Source organism: Mytilus californianus, unplaced genomic scaffold, assembly GCF_021869535.1.
Source record: "Mytilus californianus isolate M0D057914Y unplaced genomic scaffold, xbMytCali1.0.p SCAF_1, whole genome shotgun sequence".
NCBI lineage: Eukaryota > Metazoa > Mollusca > Bivalvia > Mytilida > Mytilidae > Mytilus > Mytilus californianus.
Window position 1 is genome coordinate 61,517,447 of NW_026262581.1, and position 16,572 is coordinate 61,534,018.

Genomic DNA, 16,572 nt, shown 5'->3' on the forward strand with positions numbered 1-16,572 from the left:
AAATGTGCTCACCTTTATACCAAAGTTCAAAGGTGTTTCAAAAGGTTATTGTCTTTTAATCAATTAATAATTGAAGATCAAAAGAGTAACTAAAAGATCAAAGGCTTTTCTATATTTTTGTTTTAATAATTAAAGATCAAAATATTTGATTATAATTTGTCAACTAATTATGATAGCTTATTACTTGATTGATTTTAATCAATCATAGGGTATACTGTTATTTTAAAATCTATTTCTAATTGCAGTAGTTACTAATTGATTAATAATTATTATTTCAAAAGTAGTAAGCTGTTGTAGAAATGTAGATAAATCAGTGAATACTTAATTTTAGGGTAAAATAAATAGAGAATAAATTCATTGTTTAAAAATGAAATTAATTCTTTTTTTTTCAAGAGGTTATTTTTGTTTCAAATATGTTATTGATAATCATTATCAAAGGGAATTAGACAACAGGCCACTTGCAATGCTTAATTACATCCTCTCCCCATAACAAGACGGAACATATAAACAAGACATCATATTTAAAATAAAATAGGAGTTATTTCTTTTGGATCAGAGGGTTTTGATATCTGATTTGTTACTTATGATTGTTAAAGCCAATACAAAAATAAGATAGCCTCTCAGGTCTGTCCTCGTCTACTCAAAGCCTGTTTAATAGGCTATTCCTTTTTTTTTTAAAGTCCAAGAAGTAGTCATTAGTTTATACACTGTTTCTAAGATATAAGAGTTTGAAAACTGGAGACAGAAAAAAGTACATAATGTACTGAAAATTGACAGCACTTAATCAACTGAACAAGACAACTGAAATATGTGATGTGTACTGTAGATTTGTATATTGTGACAGATTATTTATTGGTCTCTAGATGTCTTTATTTATTTTGTTGTTTTTTTTTACCTTACATCCCCTTTTATTCATACTGACAGATTAAATAATATGATTTTAACTTGAGACTTTTAAGATAAAAAAAACCAGCAAAAACAAACAAGTGCTGTTCTTTTGTTTTTGGTTTTGTCAAGTGCATATAAGGATTTTATGTTATGAATTTCACCACATGCATTCCTTCTTTTCCTGTTATATAAAATGGAAACATATATTATACAATTACAGAAGAATGGAAGATAGGAGTTAATATGCCAACAAAGAGAGCAGATTTTGCTATTGGTGTGTTAGGAGGAAAAGTAGTATGTGCCGGTGGATTAGGTAAGTTTACATTCAGTAAATACTGTGATGTAAGAGGGGAAATTGAAACGGTAAAACATACAGCATTTCTGTTTGCTATAGCTGATCTGATACACTTTTTTTTGGAAAGGTTAATTTTTTAAAACAAACATGTTAATAAATAGATGAATAAATGACTACCAGAAAACAACATCTTTTTAAAGTTTGAAAACCATTTTATCAACATCATCCCTGAATGTGACCTATAACCTAATGAAAGCTAAGGCTTTTGGCCTCCTTTTATACAATGTTATTTAAATCCTGATTTTTTTTTCTTTTTGGTGATTGTGAGAAGATATTCTTTTCACTTAGATTTAAAATAAAAAAATCTATCTTCAATTGTTCTGTACACTACAGAGTTGATTTATCAAAAATAATAAAGAGGGGGCCAAAATTGTTTTGGAAAGGCAACAAGGGCAAAACGGTAAACAAAGAAAACATGTACCCTGTATGAAACACATTATGTTCTTTTATCCAGAATCTTTTTTTTTCATCACTAAAACTTTCATGTGATTAAGAAGTCATATCTCCAAACTCGATCTGGTCGTAAATATGGCAGCAGAACATTTTTGTGAAAAATTAAAAACTACTATGGGATATTTTAGTGCAGACATTATAGCTCATTTTAGTGCAGACATTATAGCTCATTTTAGTGCAGACATTATAGCCCATTTTAGTGTAGACATTATAGCCCATTTTAGTGCAGACATTATAGGCCATTTTAGTGCAGACATTATAATAGGCCATTTTAGTGCAGATATTATAGCCCATTTTAGTGCAGACATTATAGCCCATTTTAGCGTAGACATTATAGCCCATTTTAGTGCAGACATTATAGGCCATTTTAGCGATTACTTACCTGATTAAATAAAACTAACCATACTGAAATTATGAACAGTAATTTATGCTGGTTTCATGTTTAAGTTGTCTGCATTTATAATTTTGTTAATCATGGAAATACATGTTGTTGAAACAAACAAAGGAAATAAAAGTGCAACAAATGATAGCTGAAGTATCCAGCCATTTCTGTTTTCTGGATACTATCCCCAAATTACAATTAAGATAAGAAGTATTGATGAATCTGCTCTTCAATCTATACAAGAAGAAGAGTAGGAACAGTTCCTATCTCAATTTTATGAACAACCTTAATTGTACAGGGGGTATATCAAGAGCCTGTTACATACGTTAATTGGTACATAAACTCACTGACAATTAAACATTTGAAATAACTTTTGAGACTTTTAGCCCTATATTTTCACGGGCATGGTATTGTATAATATATTGTGCTGTCTTGATACCATTCAAATTTATTATTCTACAACGCATGAAATTCTTTAACTTAAATGGGCGTTGATAATTTCACTTTTCCTGAAAATGAGTAAAAATCTGGTAATTAAATGTCAGATTTTTGGCGCTTAAATGTCCTATCAATGCGCCACATAAATTTATTGTTGATTCACAATTAAAATCAGTTTTCTTATTTGGGTTTCATATGAAATTTGATGAAATTATTATTTTTCAGGTGGACCTGGCAAACCTTTAGAAACTGTAGAAGTTTACGACTGGGAACATGACAATTGGACTAAAATTAAAGATATGCCCACTACACATTGTTCATGTGCCTATATTTTAAAAGACGATAAATTGGCTGTTATAGGAGGTTTATCTACTACAGGGCCTAGTTCTTGTACAGAAGCTCTTAACTTTAGACCAGATAGATAATCATGTTGAATGTTAGGATTTTCAATTTCAGCAATGAATTTTTCACTTGATCAAATTTGAGACAATTTTAAATCCACATTGGATATATTGCATGAAATCATGACTGCTTAGGAGATATTTGTGGAACTTCATGAATACTGTAAATATAGAAATAAAAAATCTTTTCTGCTTGATTGTTGTATGAAATATAGACTTCCATTATAAATTCAAGCAAATACAGGTACCATTATTGGCTAAGATGTCAATTTCATAGAACTAGAACTTAAATTTTGACAATGCTTCAGACTTTATTTGCTGCAGCATTCCCATATTGTAACAATTACTTAAAGTAGACTTGACACAATGTTTATTTTCTTCAAAAAAGGTTTATTACTACATAACTGCCCCCAAAAAATACATCTTTAGCAAGTTTAAATGTCAACTAATTGTTAAAATATGTATTTAAAAGTATCGATCTATTGACCTAATCAATATGCATATTTCAATCCCGGAAGTCACTCAGAAAGAGGCTGCTAGATCATTAAGAAGTTTTTTGCATTAATTCTTATTTACAGTACTGTAAAATGGTAAATTTTCACAAAGGGTTTATTTTTTCTTATTTTATGATTAAGATAAATTAGCAAAAATATCCCTCCTCAGAAAGTTTAAAATCCTTAAGGCATATCATAATATAAGACATGAAAAACATGAACATAAAACCTCTGGAACTTGTTTGGCCTTTGGAATCACAAAATTTGAACAAAAAATAAAACTGCTTTGCAGAATCTTATATGATTGTGAAAGATGAATTTTGATGAATTATTGCATCATCTTTTTATTTGAATTTAAATTTTTAGGCATGTAAATTAAAACTATATTTTTCATATGTCCATTGTTATTTATTTGCAAGAATCATCCAATATATTTTTATTATTTATCCATCAATACCTCTACTATGTATATTTACTGTATTTTTCTGTATTGCATCATATCAATAAAGTTCTGAACTATAATATGCATGAATGAAAAACTTTTGTTTTACAATGTAAGTATTTTAGAATAAAAAAAAGTGCAATATATTTCTGAAATTAATTATAAAAAATATACATGTATAAACATTACAACTTACCAATATCTATGCATTATGTATTTTAACTTACCTTAATATTCCTATTACACAGTGCATGTGTACAAACTATCAAGGACATGTCATTGACCTCTAAATATATGTCATGGTTTTTTGTTGAATAAATTATTTTTAACCTTTTTTGCATATATTTTTGCATTATAAACAAATTGTATTACAGCATTCAGCATTGACTTCAAATATTTTGTTGATAATTTTTTTAATGTGAGTTTAACTCCACTGCTTTTTTTAAATAAACTAAATCATGATTATTTTTTGTTTTTTAATTGTTAATGTTATGAAAATAGGTACAAAACTGTACAATGTTTTTTAACTTGATTTTTGTTTAGGGGGAGGATATTCAGCCTTGGAGTATCAGAGTATCAGATAATCATAGGCAGATTTAAGGGGAATGGGGCCCACAAACAGCCCTTTTGGAACTACAAATAAGATTAATGCCAAGATTTATTACAAGTTCCACTCCTAACGTTGCCATGCTGCCCCCATCCCCCTTTTTTCAAAATCTTGGATTTGCAACTGGGTATTAAAAAGTTGGACTCTTTGTAGTTAAAATGACTTTTTCTTATTTCAGTTTAAAATCTAAAATATAACCAGAATTTGAAAAAAGGGTTTCACTTTTTATTCTCTTCATTTTATATTGAAAATACTCGAAAATTTTGGTTCATTTGTGAAATTGAAGTATTCTCTATTGAAGGTGCAGCAATGTTAAAAAAACACTCTGTAAATGCAAGTACACACACTTAGCTAATGTTCTCATAGGAATAGTATTCAGATATTATTTAAATTAAATGTCAGGTTTTTACAGAAATAATGTGTTCTGTTTAATTCAGTGCCATATACCAGTAGTATTAACTTTATTGAAGACCTACCTTTTCTTAATCCTGAGAATATTGGAAATTACTAAAATTTTCAGTTCAAAATATGTTTACTTATACATAATTTCTTTAATGGACAAAGCACATGTGTGCAAAAGTTTACAATCCTAGTGTTCTTTATATATGGACAAAGACAGAAAGATAAAACATCATGTTTTGGTATAATTTATATATTAAACAACATGTTTTGGTATAATTTATATATTAAACATCATGTTTTGGTATCATTATATATTAAACAACATGTTTTGGTATAATTTATATATTAAACATCATGTTTTGGTATAATTTATATATTAAACATCATGTTTTGGTATAATTCATATGGTAAACTTCATGTTTTGGTATAATTTATATATTAAACAACATGTTTTTGTATAATTTATGTATTAAACAACATGTTTTGGTATAGTTCATATATTAAACATCATGTTTTGGTACAATTCATACATTAAACAACATGTTTTGGTATAATTCATACATTAAACAACATGTTTTGGTAAAATTCATATATAAAACAGCATTCATACATTAAACAGCATGTTTTGGTATAGGTCATACTTTAAACAGCATGTTTTGGTATAATTCATGCATTAAACAACATGTTTTAGTATCATTCATATGTTTAATCAGCATGTTTTGGTATAATTCATGTACTTAACAATGTTGTGGTAAAAATCATCCATTTATTTAAAACAATGTTTTTATATGACCGCAAAAATTAAAAATTTTTTGGTCGTATATTGGTATGATGTTGGCGTCGTCGGCGTCGTCGTCGTCGTCGTCTGGCGTCGTCCGGCGTCGTCCGAAGACACATTGGTTTTCGCACTCTAACTTTAGTTTAAGTGAATGGATCTCCATGAAATTTTACCATAAGGTTCAATACCACGAAAGGGAGGTTGGGATTGATTTTGGGGGTTATGGTACCAACAGTTAAGGAATTAGGGGCCAAAAAGGGGCCAAAAATAAGCATTTTTGTAACTTCCAGACAATAACTTGTGTGTAAGTGTATGGATCTCTCTGACATTGTACCACAAGGTTCCATATCACAAAGGGAATGTGGGGATTGATTTTGGGGGTAATTGGCGCAAAATTTTAGGAATTAGGGGCCCAAAAAGGGGCAAAAAAACAAGCATTTTTCTAGTTTCATGATAATAACTTGTGTGTAAGTATATGGATTTTTGCTGAAATTGAACTACAAGGTTCCATATCACAAAAGGGAAAGCTGGAATTGAGTTTGGGGGTAATTGCCCAAAACGTTTAGGAAAAAGGGGCCAAAAAGGGGCCAAAAATAGCATTTTTCTAGTTTCCAGACAATAACTTGTGTTCAAGTGTATGGATCTCTCTGAAATTGTACTGCAAGGTACCATACCACAAAGGGAATGCTGTGATTGATTTTGGGGGTAATTGCCTCCAAATTTTAGGAATTAGGGGCCAAAACGGGGCAAAAACCAAGCATTTTTCTAGTTTCAGGACAATAACTTGTGTGTAAGTGTATGGATCTTTATGAAATTGTACTACAAGGTTCCATATCACTAAAGGAAAGCTGGGTTTGAGTTTGGGGGTAATTGCCCTAAACGTTTAGTAATTTGGGGCCAAAAAGGGGCCTAAAAACAAGCATTTTTCTAGTTTCCAGACAATAACTTGTGTTCAAGTGTATGGATCTCTCTGAAATTGTACTGCAAGGTACCATACCACAAAGGGAAGGCTGGGATTGAGTTTGGGGGTAATTGCCTCAAAATTTTAGGAATAAGGGGCCAAAAAGGTGCAAAGAACAAGCATTTTTCTAGTTTCAGGACAATAACTTGTGTGTAAGTGTATGGATCTTTATGAAATTGTACTACAAGGTTCCATATCACAAAAGGAAAGCTGGGTTTGAGTTTGGGGGTAATTGCCCTAAACATTTAGGAATTTGGGGCCAAAAAGGGGCCTAAAAACAAGCATTTTTCTAGTTTCCAGACAATAACTTGTGTTCAAGTGTATGGATCTCTCTGAAATTGTACTGCAAGGTACCATACCACAAAGGGAAGGCTGGGATTGAGTTTGGGGGATGATGAATCATAAGGGGGTTCAAAAAATTTAGTGGAGGGATTTTTTTTTTCTTTAAAATTTTCCATTTTAAATTGGTTATTTCTGATTTATATATAAAAGCAAATAATAATGATATGGTTTGAATAGGTAAATTAAAATTTTTTAAGTTCTTAGACCACATTCATTCTGTGTCAGAAACCTATGCTGTGTCAAATATTTAATCACAATCCAAATTCAGTGCTGTATCAAGCTTGAATGTTGTGTCCATACTTGCCCCAACTGTTCAGGGTTTGACCTCTGCGGTGGTATCAAGCTGCGCCCCAGCGGAGCATTTTATTTTCTTTTAAAATTTTCCATTTTAAGTTGGTTATTTCTGATTTATATTTAAAAGCAAATAATAATGATATGGTAGGAGATAAACACCAAACAGGATGTGTAAATTATTATATAATAAGTATTGTGCAATAGCAAGAAATTTTCAATTGCACAGTATTGCACAATAGCAAGAAATCTTCAATTGCACAGTATTACGCAATAGCAAGAAATCTTCAATTGCACAGTATTGCGCAATAGCAAGAAATATCCATTGGCACAATATTGCGCAATAGCAAGAAATTGTCAATTGTACAGTATTGCGCAATAGCAAGAAATATTCAATTGCACAGTATTGTGCAAAAGACGATACTTCGTATAAATTGCTTATTTCTTGATCAATTTCAATGGGGTTTTATTCTTGAATTCTTGGGGTTCTTTAATATGCTGAATATAACCGTGTATTAAGTTTTTGGATTTTGGGCCCCGTTTTTAAATTGGTCCACATTGAGGTCCAAAGGGTCCAAAATTTAACTTTGTTTGATTTCATCAAAAATTGAATTATTGGGGTTCTTTGATATGCCGAATCTAACCGTGTATTTAGATTCTTAATTTTTGGTTCCGTTTTCAAATTGGTCTACATTAAGGTCCAAAGGGTCCAAAATTAAACTTAGTTTGATATTAACAAAAATTTAATTTTTAGGGTTCTTTGATATGCTGAATCTAAACGTGTATTTAGATTTTTGATTATGGGCCCAGTTTTCAAGTTGGTCCAAATCGGGGTCCAAAATTAAACTTTGTTTGATTTCAACAAAAATTGAATATATTGGGTTCTTTGATATGCTGAATCTAACCATGTATTTAGATTTTTTATTTTTGGGCCCCGTTATCAACTTTGTCCACATTGAGGTCAAAAGGGTCCAAAATTAAACTTTGTTTGATTTCATCAAAAATTGAATTCTTGGGGTTCTTTCATATGCTGAATCTAACCATGTATTTAGATTTTGGATATTGGACCATAATAGGTGAATGTCCAATTTAAAATTTTTAAGTTCTTAGACCACATTCATTCTGTGTCAGAAACCTATGCTGTGCCAAATATTTAATCACAATCCAAATTCAGAGCTGTATCAAGCTTGAATGTTGTGTCCATACTTGCCCCAACTGTTCAGGGTTCGACCTCTGCGGTCGTATCAAGCTGCGCCCTGCGGAGCATTTTATTATTAGAATGTTTTGGTATAATGATTCTTTTCAACAACATGTTTTGGTTGAAATAATCTATTAATCGCAATATTTTTGTATAATGCATATATTGAACAAAATGTTTTGGAATAAATAATCTACTATACACTAAATGTTTTCAATTTGAAACGATTAAGAAGATATTAATTTGGAAACTTAGATTTAATGATAAAAAGATCATTTAACATTGTGAGAGATTTTGGTCAGATGAATTTCTATCAATAGACTCTGGCTACCCTTTATTGTGACATAGATTATACCATGATTAATTCTAAATGTTACATCCTTGAGAAATCTTCTTTTCTGCTGCAGCTGATCATCTACAAACAAAGAGAGATAAAGAATATAAAAGAATTTTTGTTTTTTTTCATCGAATATAAGAAACACATTTAATCATGACTTTTTCATCAATGATTCACTGAAGCACATGTATTATATGCAACATTAATTGGTTTGTGTTTCAGAGTTTTATGAATTAATTACACAAGTATGTTTCTGTGAAGGATGTGTGTAGACTTATTAACTTTGTATTACAGTGTTTGCCTTTTCTATTAAATTTTTAACTCTTTATAACAATGTTGTAGTTTATTATATAAATCCAAGAAGGTGAGAATCATTTGCTTGCAAAATATCAGAAATCTTTGAAGGTTACTGCAAGGTGCTTGGAACTCATACTTCATATAAGGAGTGATCAAATAGCCATCAAATAAGATATTATTACATATGATATAAACAAGCCTTTCAATACCAATCCAGATTAGCTCGACTACCAACGTGTACAGTATATGTAATACAAAATATTAATAAGAGATGCAAAAGATATCAAAGGGATAATCAAACTCATAAGTTGGAAATGAACTGACAATGCTATGGCAAAATAAGAAAAACATCCTGAAGACCAACAACAGTAAACAAAACACAACCCTCAAAACTGAGCAACACCAAAACACTGGGGGTGATCTCAGGTGCTCAAGAAGGGTAAGCAGATCCTGCTCCACATGTGCCATCTGTTGTGTTGCTCATGTAAGTACAAACCCTGTGATAAGTCTAATTTAGCAGGTCATATTTGAGGAAAAGATCAAGTGATTGTGGTTACCATAATGGGAACATTTCAATTGTCATGTGTGTAACAGATATTCCATAACAGTCATCCAAATGTTGATGGTGTCTGTTAATTTTTTGGATGATGATCTCAACTTCACCACTTGGAACTCATTGTTTAAAATCTTCCTTGCTAGCAGCAGTCCTTTATTAAGGAAATCATGATAGGAAATGCAAGCTCTGGGAAATATATACTCCTTATGCAGGCACAGCTTGAATGTTGTCACATAGAAATGGAAAGTTCACAATTGGTAAACTGAAATCATATCTTTTGTCATAAAGTTTTGTTCTCAACCGACCCTCATTGTCAAGATATGAGGCAGACTTAACTGTATCTGTTGTATCCTTTATTTCAAGTTTGATGGGATAAATGCGTTCAACATAGTCACCAAACTTTTAATTATTTAGTAAGAAGATATCACCTTTATAGTGGAACGTGAAGTTAAAGGGTAATGCAAGCTTCTTTTCACTCTTCTAAAGAAGCTCCTGTATGAATTCTGCCTCAAATGAATAAAGGAACAAGTCGACAAGATGAGGGGCACAGTTGGATCCAATGGGAATGCCGATTGTTTATTGAAAAACACGTCTTACAAACGTAAATGATATGTTGTCAATTATGAAATCAAGCATCTTGATAATGTCAGTTTCAGAGAATATTTTGTTTGCATCCGAGTGGTATTTCACAAAGTACTATTTATCCCTCCTTTAGACAACATATTTGTATCAAAATTGTCATTCTTTTTTATGAAACTTAGCAGGGCCAATTTTTTGTCTCGCCTGCGACGAGACATAGGGATTGCTTTTTGGGCGATGGTGTCAACAATTGTTAAGTTTTCTGTTGAAGTTAGTTTGATAGGAATTTCTTGTGATAGATCAATGATGTTTTGTATGAAGTTGCATTACTATCAGTACATTTCAGTTTGACAACAATTTTGAGGCCCTGCACCCTAGGCCATAGTCCAGTGACTGAATTAATTAGCCATTTTCAATGTGAAGTTTTCTGCTTAAGTTAGTTTGATAGGAACTATTTGTGAGAGATCAATGATATTTTGTATGAAGTTGCATTGCTATCAGTACATATCATTTTGTATTTTGAGGCCCTGCACCCTAGGCCATGGTTCAGTGACTCAATTAATTAGCAATTTTCATTGATAAGTTTTCTGCTGAAGTTAGTTTGATAAGAGCTACTTGGGATAGATCAATGATATTTTCTATAAAGTTGCATTACTATCAGTACATATCAGTTTGACGACTATTTCAAGGCCCTGCCCCTTGGTCATGGTCCAGTGACTTTCAATCAATTAACAATTTTTGATGTTAAGTTTTCTGATTAGGTTAGTTTGATTGGAACTACTTACAATAGACAATATTTTCTCAGGGCCGTAGCGTAATGGAGGCAACTGAGGCAAATGCCTCACTTTTGAAACGACGACCAAACTTTAGAAGTGTAATTTTTTTTTCTTCAATTATGTATTTTACATTATCAATATGCGAGTTTCGAGTTTCAAATTATCTACCGGCACACTACATACAGTGTGTCCAATCTGCAGCAGCGATTGTAGCTTTTACCATAGCGGTGACGGTAAAAAAATAAGTGTTCCGAATACAAATCAAAATAAAAAAATTGAAACAAATCTTAATGTCGTTACAAAACTGGTTGAAGACGGGTTCTTTAAAGAGAAAAGAAGATGAAACAGGTAACTCATGAGTATAAACACCCCTATAAGTATGCTGGCTTATTACTTTCCTTGGTTTATGTTTGAATCGATAACGCTAAAATTACCAATGTTTACACTATCAACTCACTGAACAATAAATGCTAATCGATGGAGCCTCTGTCATGAGTTGACATGTACCAGGTGTACAACAGCGCATACGTGAACAATGTCCAGATGCACCTTTCGTTCACTGCAAGTCGCACAACCTTAACCTTGTGGTAACGCGAAGTTGCAAGGATGTGCGCCAGATACGGAATTTGATGTCATCAGTCGGCCAAATGACATGGTTCTTGTGTGCATCCCATAAGCGTAAAACCATTCTAAACTCATTTACAGGCAATACAAAATTAGAAGTTGATATGATTGAAGGTTTACAAAATGAGGAAGAAGATGTCGACATAAAACTTTTGAAAAAGGGTGAAGCGTTTATGCGAAACAAAGTGGACAGCAAGAGTAGACACGGTTTCGTCACTTCTAGCAAACTACAAATCCGTTCATGCTGCTCTGACTAAAATTGAAAATGTAAGCACAAGTGATGCTAGGACAAATGCAAGTGGTTATCGGCGCTTCCTGGAAGACCCCGAATGCATTGTCGCCGTGTTAGTGGCCCAATTTGTCTTGAGCATTCTTAAGCCACTAACATTGTTCCTTCAAAAGACTGACTGCAACATGGTGGATGCTTTTGAGGAATCAAAAATTCTTCTGGAATTATTGCAGGAAAAGAGAACAGAGGAAAATTTTTCAGAACTTTTCAGATGAGGTACTGTCATAGCAGATGCTATTGAAATAGACTTAATGCCACGTAGGCGAGTTGGGCGTCAAGTTCATAGGGAGAACGCAGCAACTGCCTCTACTGTAGAGCAGCATTGGCGAATTAGTTTATTTTCCCCATTTTTGGATCACGTCATTAGTGAAATGCAACGCCGGTTTCCTGATGAGGTAAACAATCAAATGTTAGGATATTACCTTATTACAAAAAATGTAGGCAAGTTAACACCGGAATTAATTGAACCCCTTTACCAAGCATTTCCGGGCGTAACTAACATGGAAGAGTTAACATGTGAACTTGAAAAGTGGGTAAGAAAGACAGTAGCAATGCTAGATGAAGGAAGCCTACAGACAGCAATTAAGCTAGCCAACAAAGACTTATACCCAAATGTTTTCATAATGATACAAGTACTTTCAACTCTGCCTGTCACATCAGTCTGTTGTGAGAGATCGTTTTCAAGTTTAAGGCGTTTGAAAACCTGGGAACGGGCTACAATGGGTGGTGACAGGCTTTGTGGACTTGCCATGCTCCATGTGCATAGGAATGATACAGTTGACAAAGAACGTGTGTTAATGCTTTTCGATAGTACAGGTCACAGGAGAATCGGAAAATTTTGGTTGACCAACAGAGATTAACTTTAATATTGAAACTTGTTTTGTTTCTTACTAGGCTAACTAATAAACAAAAACCGCATTTCTGTTATTTTTTTTTTGTTGTTTTTTTATTATCAATACATTGACCTCTCCCATAGTAATGCTGAAATAAGCTTCTCCCATTTCAGGCACCCGAACCCTCCTAAAAACATTTTTCGCCTCGCTCCGCTCGGCGATTTGCCTCATTTGATTTGGACATGCGCTACGGCCTTGTTTCTATAAAGTTATATTGCTGTCTGTACATCTCAGTTTGTCAACCATTTCGAGGATCTACCCACTAGTTGGTCCAGCAACTTTGAATTTATTAGCAATGTTGCTGTCCATCAGATTGTCTTTTTCTGAATTTTATGCGACAGGCGAGACATATCTATGTGTCAACAGTTTATTTCAATTTGTCTTTTAGTTTGGATTGGGGAATACTTGTGTAAAGGGTTGAAAAGTCGAATGTTTTAGTACTATTGCAAGATGAAAGAGACTTAGATTGTGTATATTCTAACAGATCTTTGGATTTTTTTTTTATCAACATCTGATTCAAGATTGAAGATCTACACTACTAGCAGGAGCATACAAGTCAATGCATGTAAAGTGCTAAAAAAATCTAACACCACAAAGCCGGCTCAAATTCCTGATAAGAAATATCTAAGGGTCATCAATCTCGGACCAAAATATCAAATTATCATCTTAAAACAACATCAGCGTTACCAAGGGATCAATTGTGTCCATTCATGTCCAAGGCTTATCCAAATGTCGATGTCGTCGATATCAACAATGTCGACACGATATCGATTCGATGAACTTATCCACAAACATAACCAGATGTCGATTTCTGTGAAGACACCCATGGCAAAACCTGATGTCGACATCATCGATATCGATAATGTCCACTCAATGTCAAATCAACATTGATCATGACTTAATACCTGATCAAGTTTAGACCGAATAAAAAGATTGATATAGGGTCAGATGATGGCTGAATTGTAATCAATTTATTATTTCTATCGTATTTATACAAGGCAATCAGATCTAAAAGTTACTGTATCCTTTATAAAACATATTTCATTTGGTTGTATAGCATTGACATGATATCTTATGTAATAACTAGGTAGACAGGTCATATATAGTTACACACAAAGACTGTCAAAATACAGAGACAGTACAGACATAACAAAATATTTAATGTTTAAATCCATGGGATGTGAACTGATTCACATTTCAAACGGAGAAACATGGTTTATTATATTGGATGGAATAAGATTTGAACTTGCTTTTGATAACTTTGAGTACTCTAAGATCGCTACTTTGTGTTTTTGGTTATTGTGTGCTGTGTTTCGTGCCGATCAGATGAGTAAAGCCCTTTCTAACTTATTTTTACGTTTTGTATTTATGTTTGGATGCTACACCACTGTCCCATATTTAAGGGAAGGGTTAATCGCTCAGAAACATGTTTAGCCCCGCCTCATTTGAAATATTTAAAATTTTGTCGTGAGCTGTTAGTGTTGCTCATTATTGAAGACTAAATGGTGATCCTTCTAGTTGTTTAAACCCTCGTAATTTTTGTGTCTCGGTTTTAGTTGTCTTATAAGAAATCGTAAATTCATTCTAACATTGCTAAATCCAAATTTATGTTAGGTACGTAAACTTAACTAAAAAAAATTAATAGAGAAACAAATCACGAAGACATTTTTTTTAATGTCGATATCAAATCGATATTGTCTATATCGTCGATTTCGACACCCAGGAGAAATTTAATGGTCTATATAGACAACTGTAGCAGATGGACATTTAATTTTGTATTTACATTGTGTCATAGATCAAATTCATTCGTTCAGTGTATATTCACTTGTTTTTGTTAATATGTCTTTTGATTGAGATAAGCCATTGCGATTGATATTTCATAGTGTGTCTTTCTATGTTGTGATGTTACACTTTTGTTTCAGGTTAGGGTGAAGGTTGGCGCCTATTAAAACGTTTAGTTTACCCGCTGCATTTGTTTGCACCTGTCCTAAGTGCAAGGGTTTAAACGTTTTAATAGGTACCAAACCTTCACCCTTATCTGAAACAATATTGTAACATCACAACATAGAAAGACACACTATAAAATATCAATTGAAATGGCTTAACTCAATCAAAAGACATGTCTGTACAAAGGGCTAGGGTAAGGATATTTTAAAAACCGAACTCGGTACGACGTCGTCGATATCGTGACTACATATTATTACATTGGTTGCAATGAATTACATTGATTTCCTAGTGAAATAAAAACCGATAATTTCACATGTGAAATAAACGTGGTTATTTCACTCCTCTGACGTCATACAACAATAGGCGTTGTCATGACGTCGGATCAAAACAAATTATGAATGCTTAGAAAAAGATATAGTTCCTTACATATTCTTTATTTAGAAAAAAGACCATTTGCCAATGTAATAAAAAGAATAACTAATTAAAGAATTCAAATATCGAAAAATATTCAACTCGTGACCGAACAACACTGATAATTAACTCATGCGCTACGCGCATTCGTGAATTAATGTGTTATTCGGTCACTCGTTGAATATTTTTCTCTATTTGAATTCTTCGATTAGTTATTCTATAAATGTCTTTTCCATACCTCACTGTGCTTGATTGAAACTTCCAGTAAGCAACATGTCTAACTATGTAATAAATGCCCGTTCAGTGAACCGAAATTTTTTAATGATATTATGGGAACATAAAGCCATAAACTGGAATCACAACGTTTAAATACTAATGGATTATGTCAATGATTATACCACAGCTTGGACAAAAAAGACATAGAAACTTTGTCAAAAGGAAATAATCTGTGAAGTTATTGATACAAATTAATATCATAAGAGAAAACCCTGGACCATCATAGATCTGTATTATGTTCTTTTTTATTCAGCAACAAAACATGAGGAACTTGATCTTCCTTCTTTCTATTGGATGTTCAAATTACATTAGTGTTCTTACAAACAACATTATATTTCTGAGTTTGTAAAATTTGCCAATAATCCTTTCCTACAAATGATATCTGTTTTATCAGCGTTCAAAACCTGGCTCAAAATTACTGTGACACAATCTACCACACAGGCGCTTGGGGAATGTTTATATTTGATCATATTTATATTATGTATAAGATATATTGTAGCAAAATATATCTTTGAGTAAGGACTTGGATCATATCTAAACATCGGTGGCAAGATCTCAAAGTAAGACAAATTCAAGTATATGAATAAAAAAGGAGGCAGAAAATACAAAGGGGTTTAATCATAAATCATAAGTCGAAGAAAAACAGACAATGCGATGGCCAAAAAAGAAAAACGTCGAAAAGACAAACAAGAGTTTACAAAACACATATAAAAATCTATAAAGACTGAACAACAAGAAACCCCCCAAAAAGGTGATGTTTTGTTCTACAACGTCACAATAAATGGTCTTGGAGACGTCCATTATTGTACATTCGGCTCACTGTAATTCAGAAGTGTCAGAAATAATGGGAGCTAACTTAACGAAGTTTAATTGTTTTAAGGGTTGTAGAAATGTAAACGACAAATCAAGAAGATCGAATGCCTCGGTTTTGGATGAATATTCACGACAGGAACACAGACCGTCATCCGATATTATCCAGGAACTTAAAAATATTGGCATGATTTCAAAAAAGACAGGAGGTGTTGAATTTTTCGTCGATATACCAGATGAAAAACCCCGAAAGAAAAAACCGAGACGCCTTCCTTCCATAAGTGGTCACAAAAGACAAAAAATAAAACTAGATACAACGCTAAAACAAGGTAAATGTCTGATGCG

At 32.6% G+C, this 16,572-nt stretch overlaps 1 protein-coding gene across 1 annotated transcript in view; it reads left to right on the top strand.

The window, feature by feature from the left end:
* The window catches only part of LOC127705794 (kelch domain-containing protein 8A-like), a 77,491-nt gene extending 68,394 nt beyond the window's left edge, over window positions 1-9,097 (top strand). The window contains exons 5-6 of the mRNA XM_052210145.1: window positions 1,109-1,201; window positions 2,742-9,097. Of these exons, the coding sequence (XP_052066105.1) occupies window positions 1,109-1,201; window positions 2,742-2,941 (293 nt within the window). The 3' untranslated portion in view covers window positions 2,942-9,097. The remainder of the gene's footprint in view (window positions 1-1,108; window positions 1,202-2,741) is intronic.
* The last annotated feature ends 7,475 nt before the right edge of the window (window positions 9,098-16,572 follow it).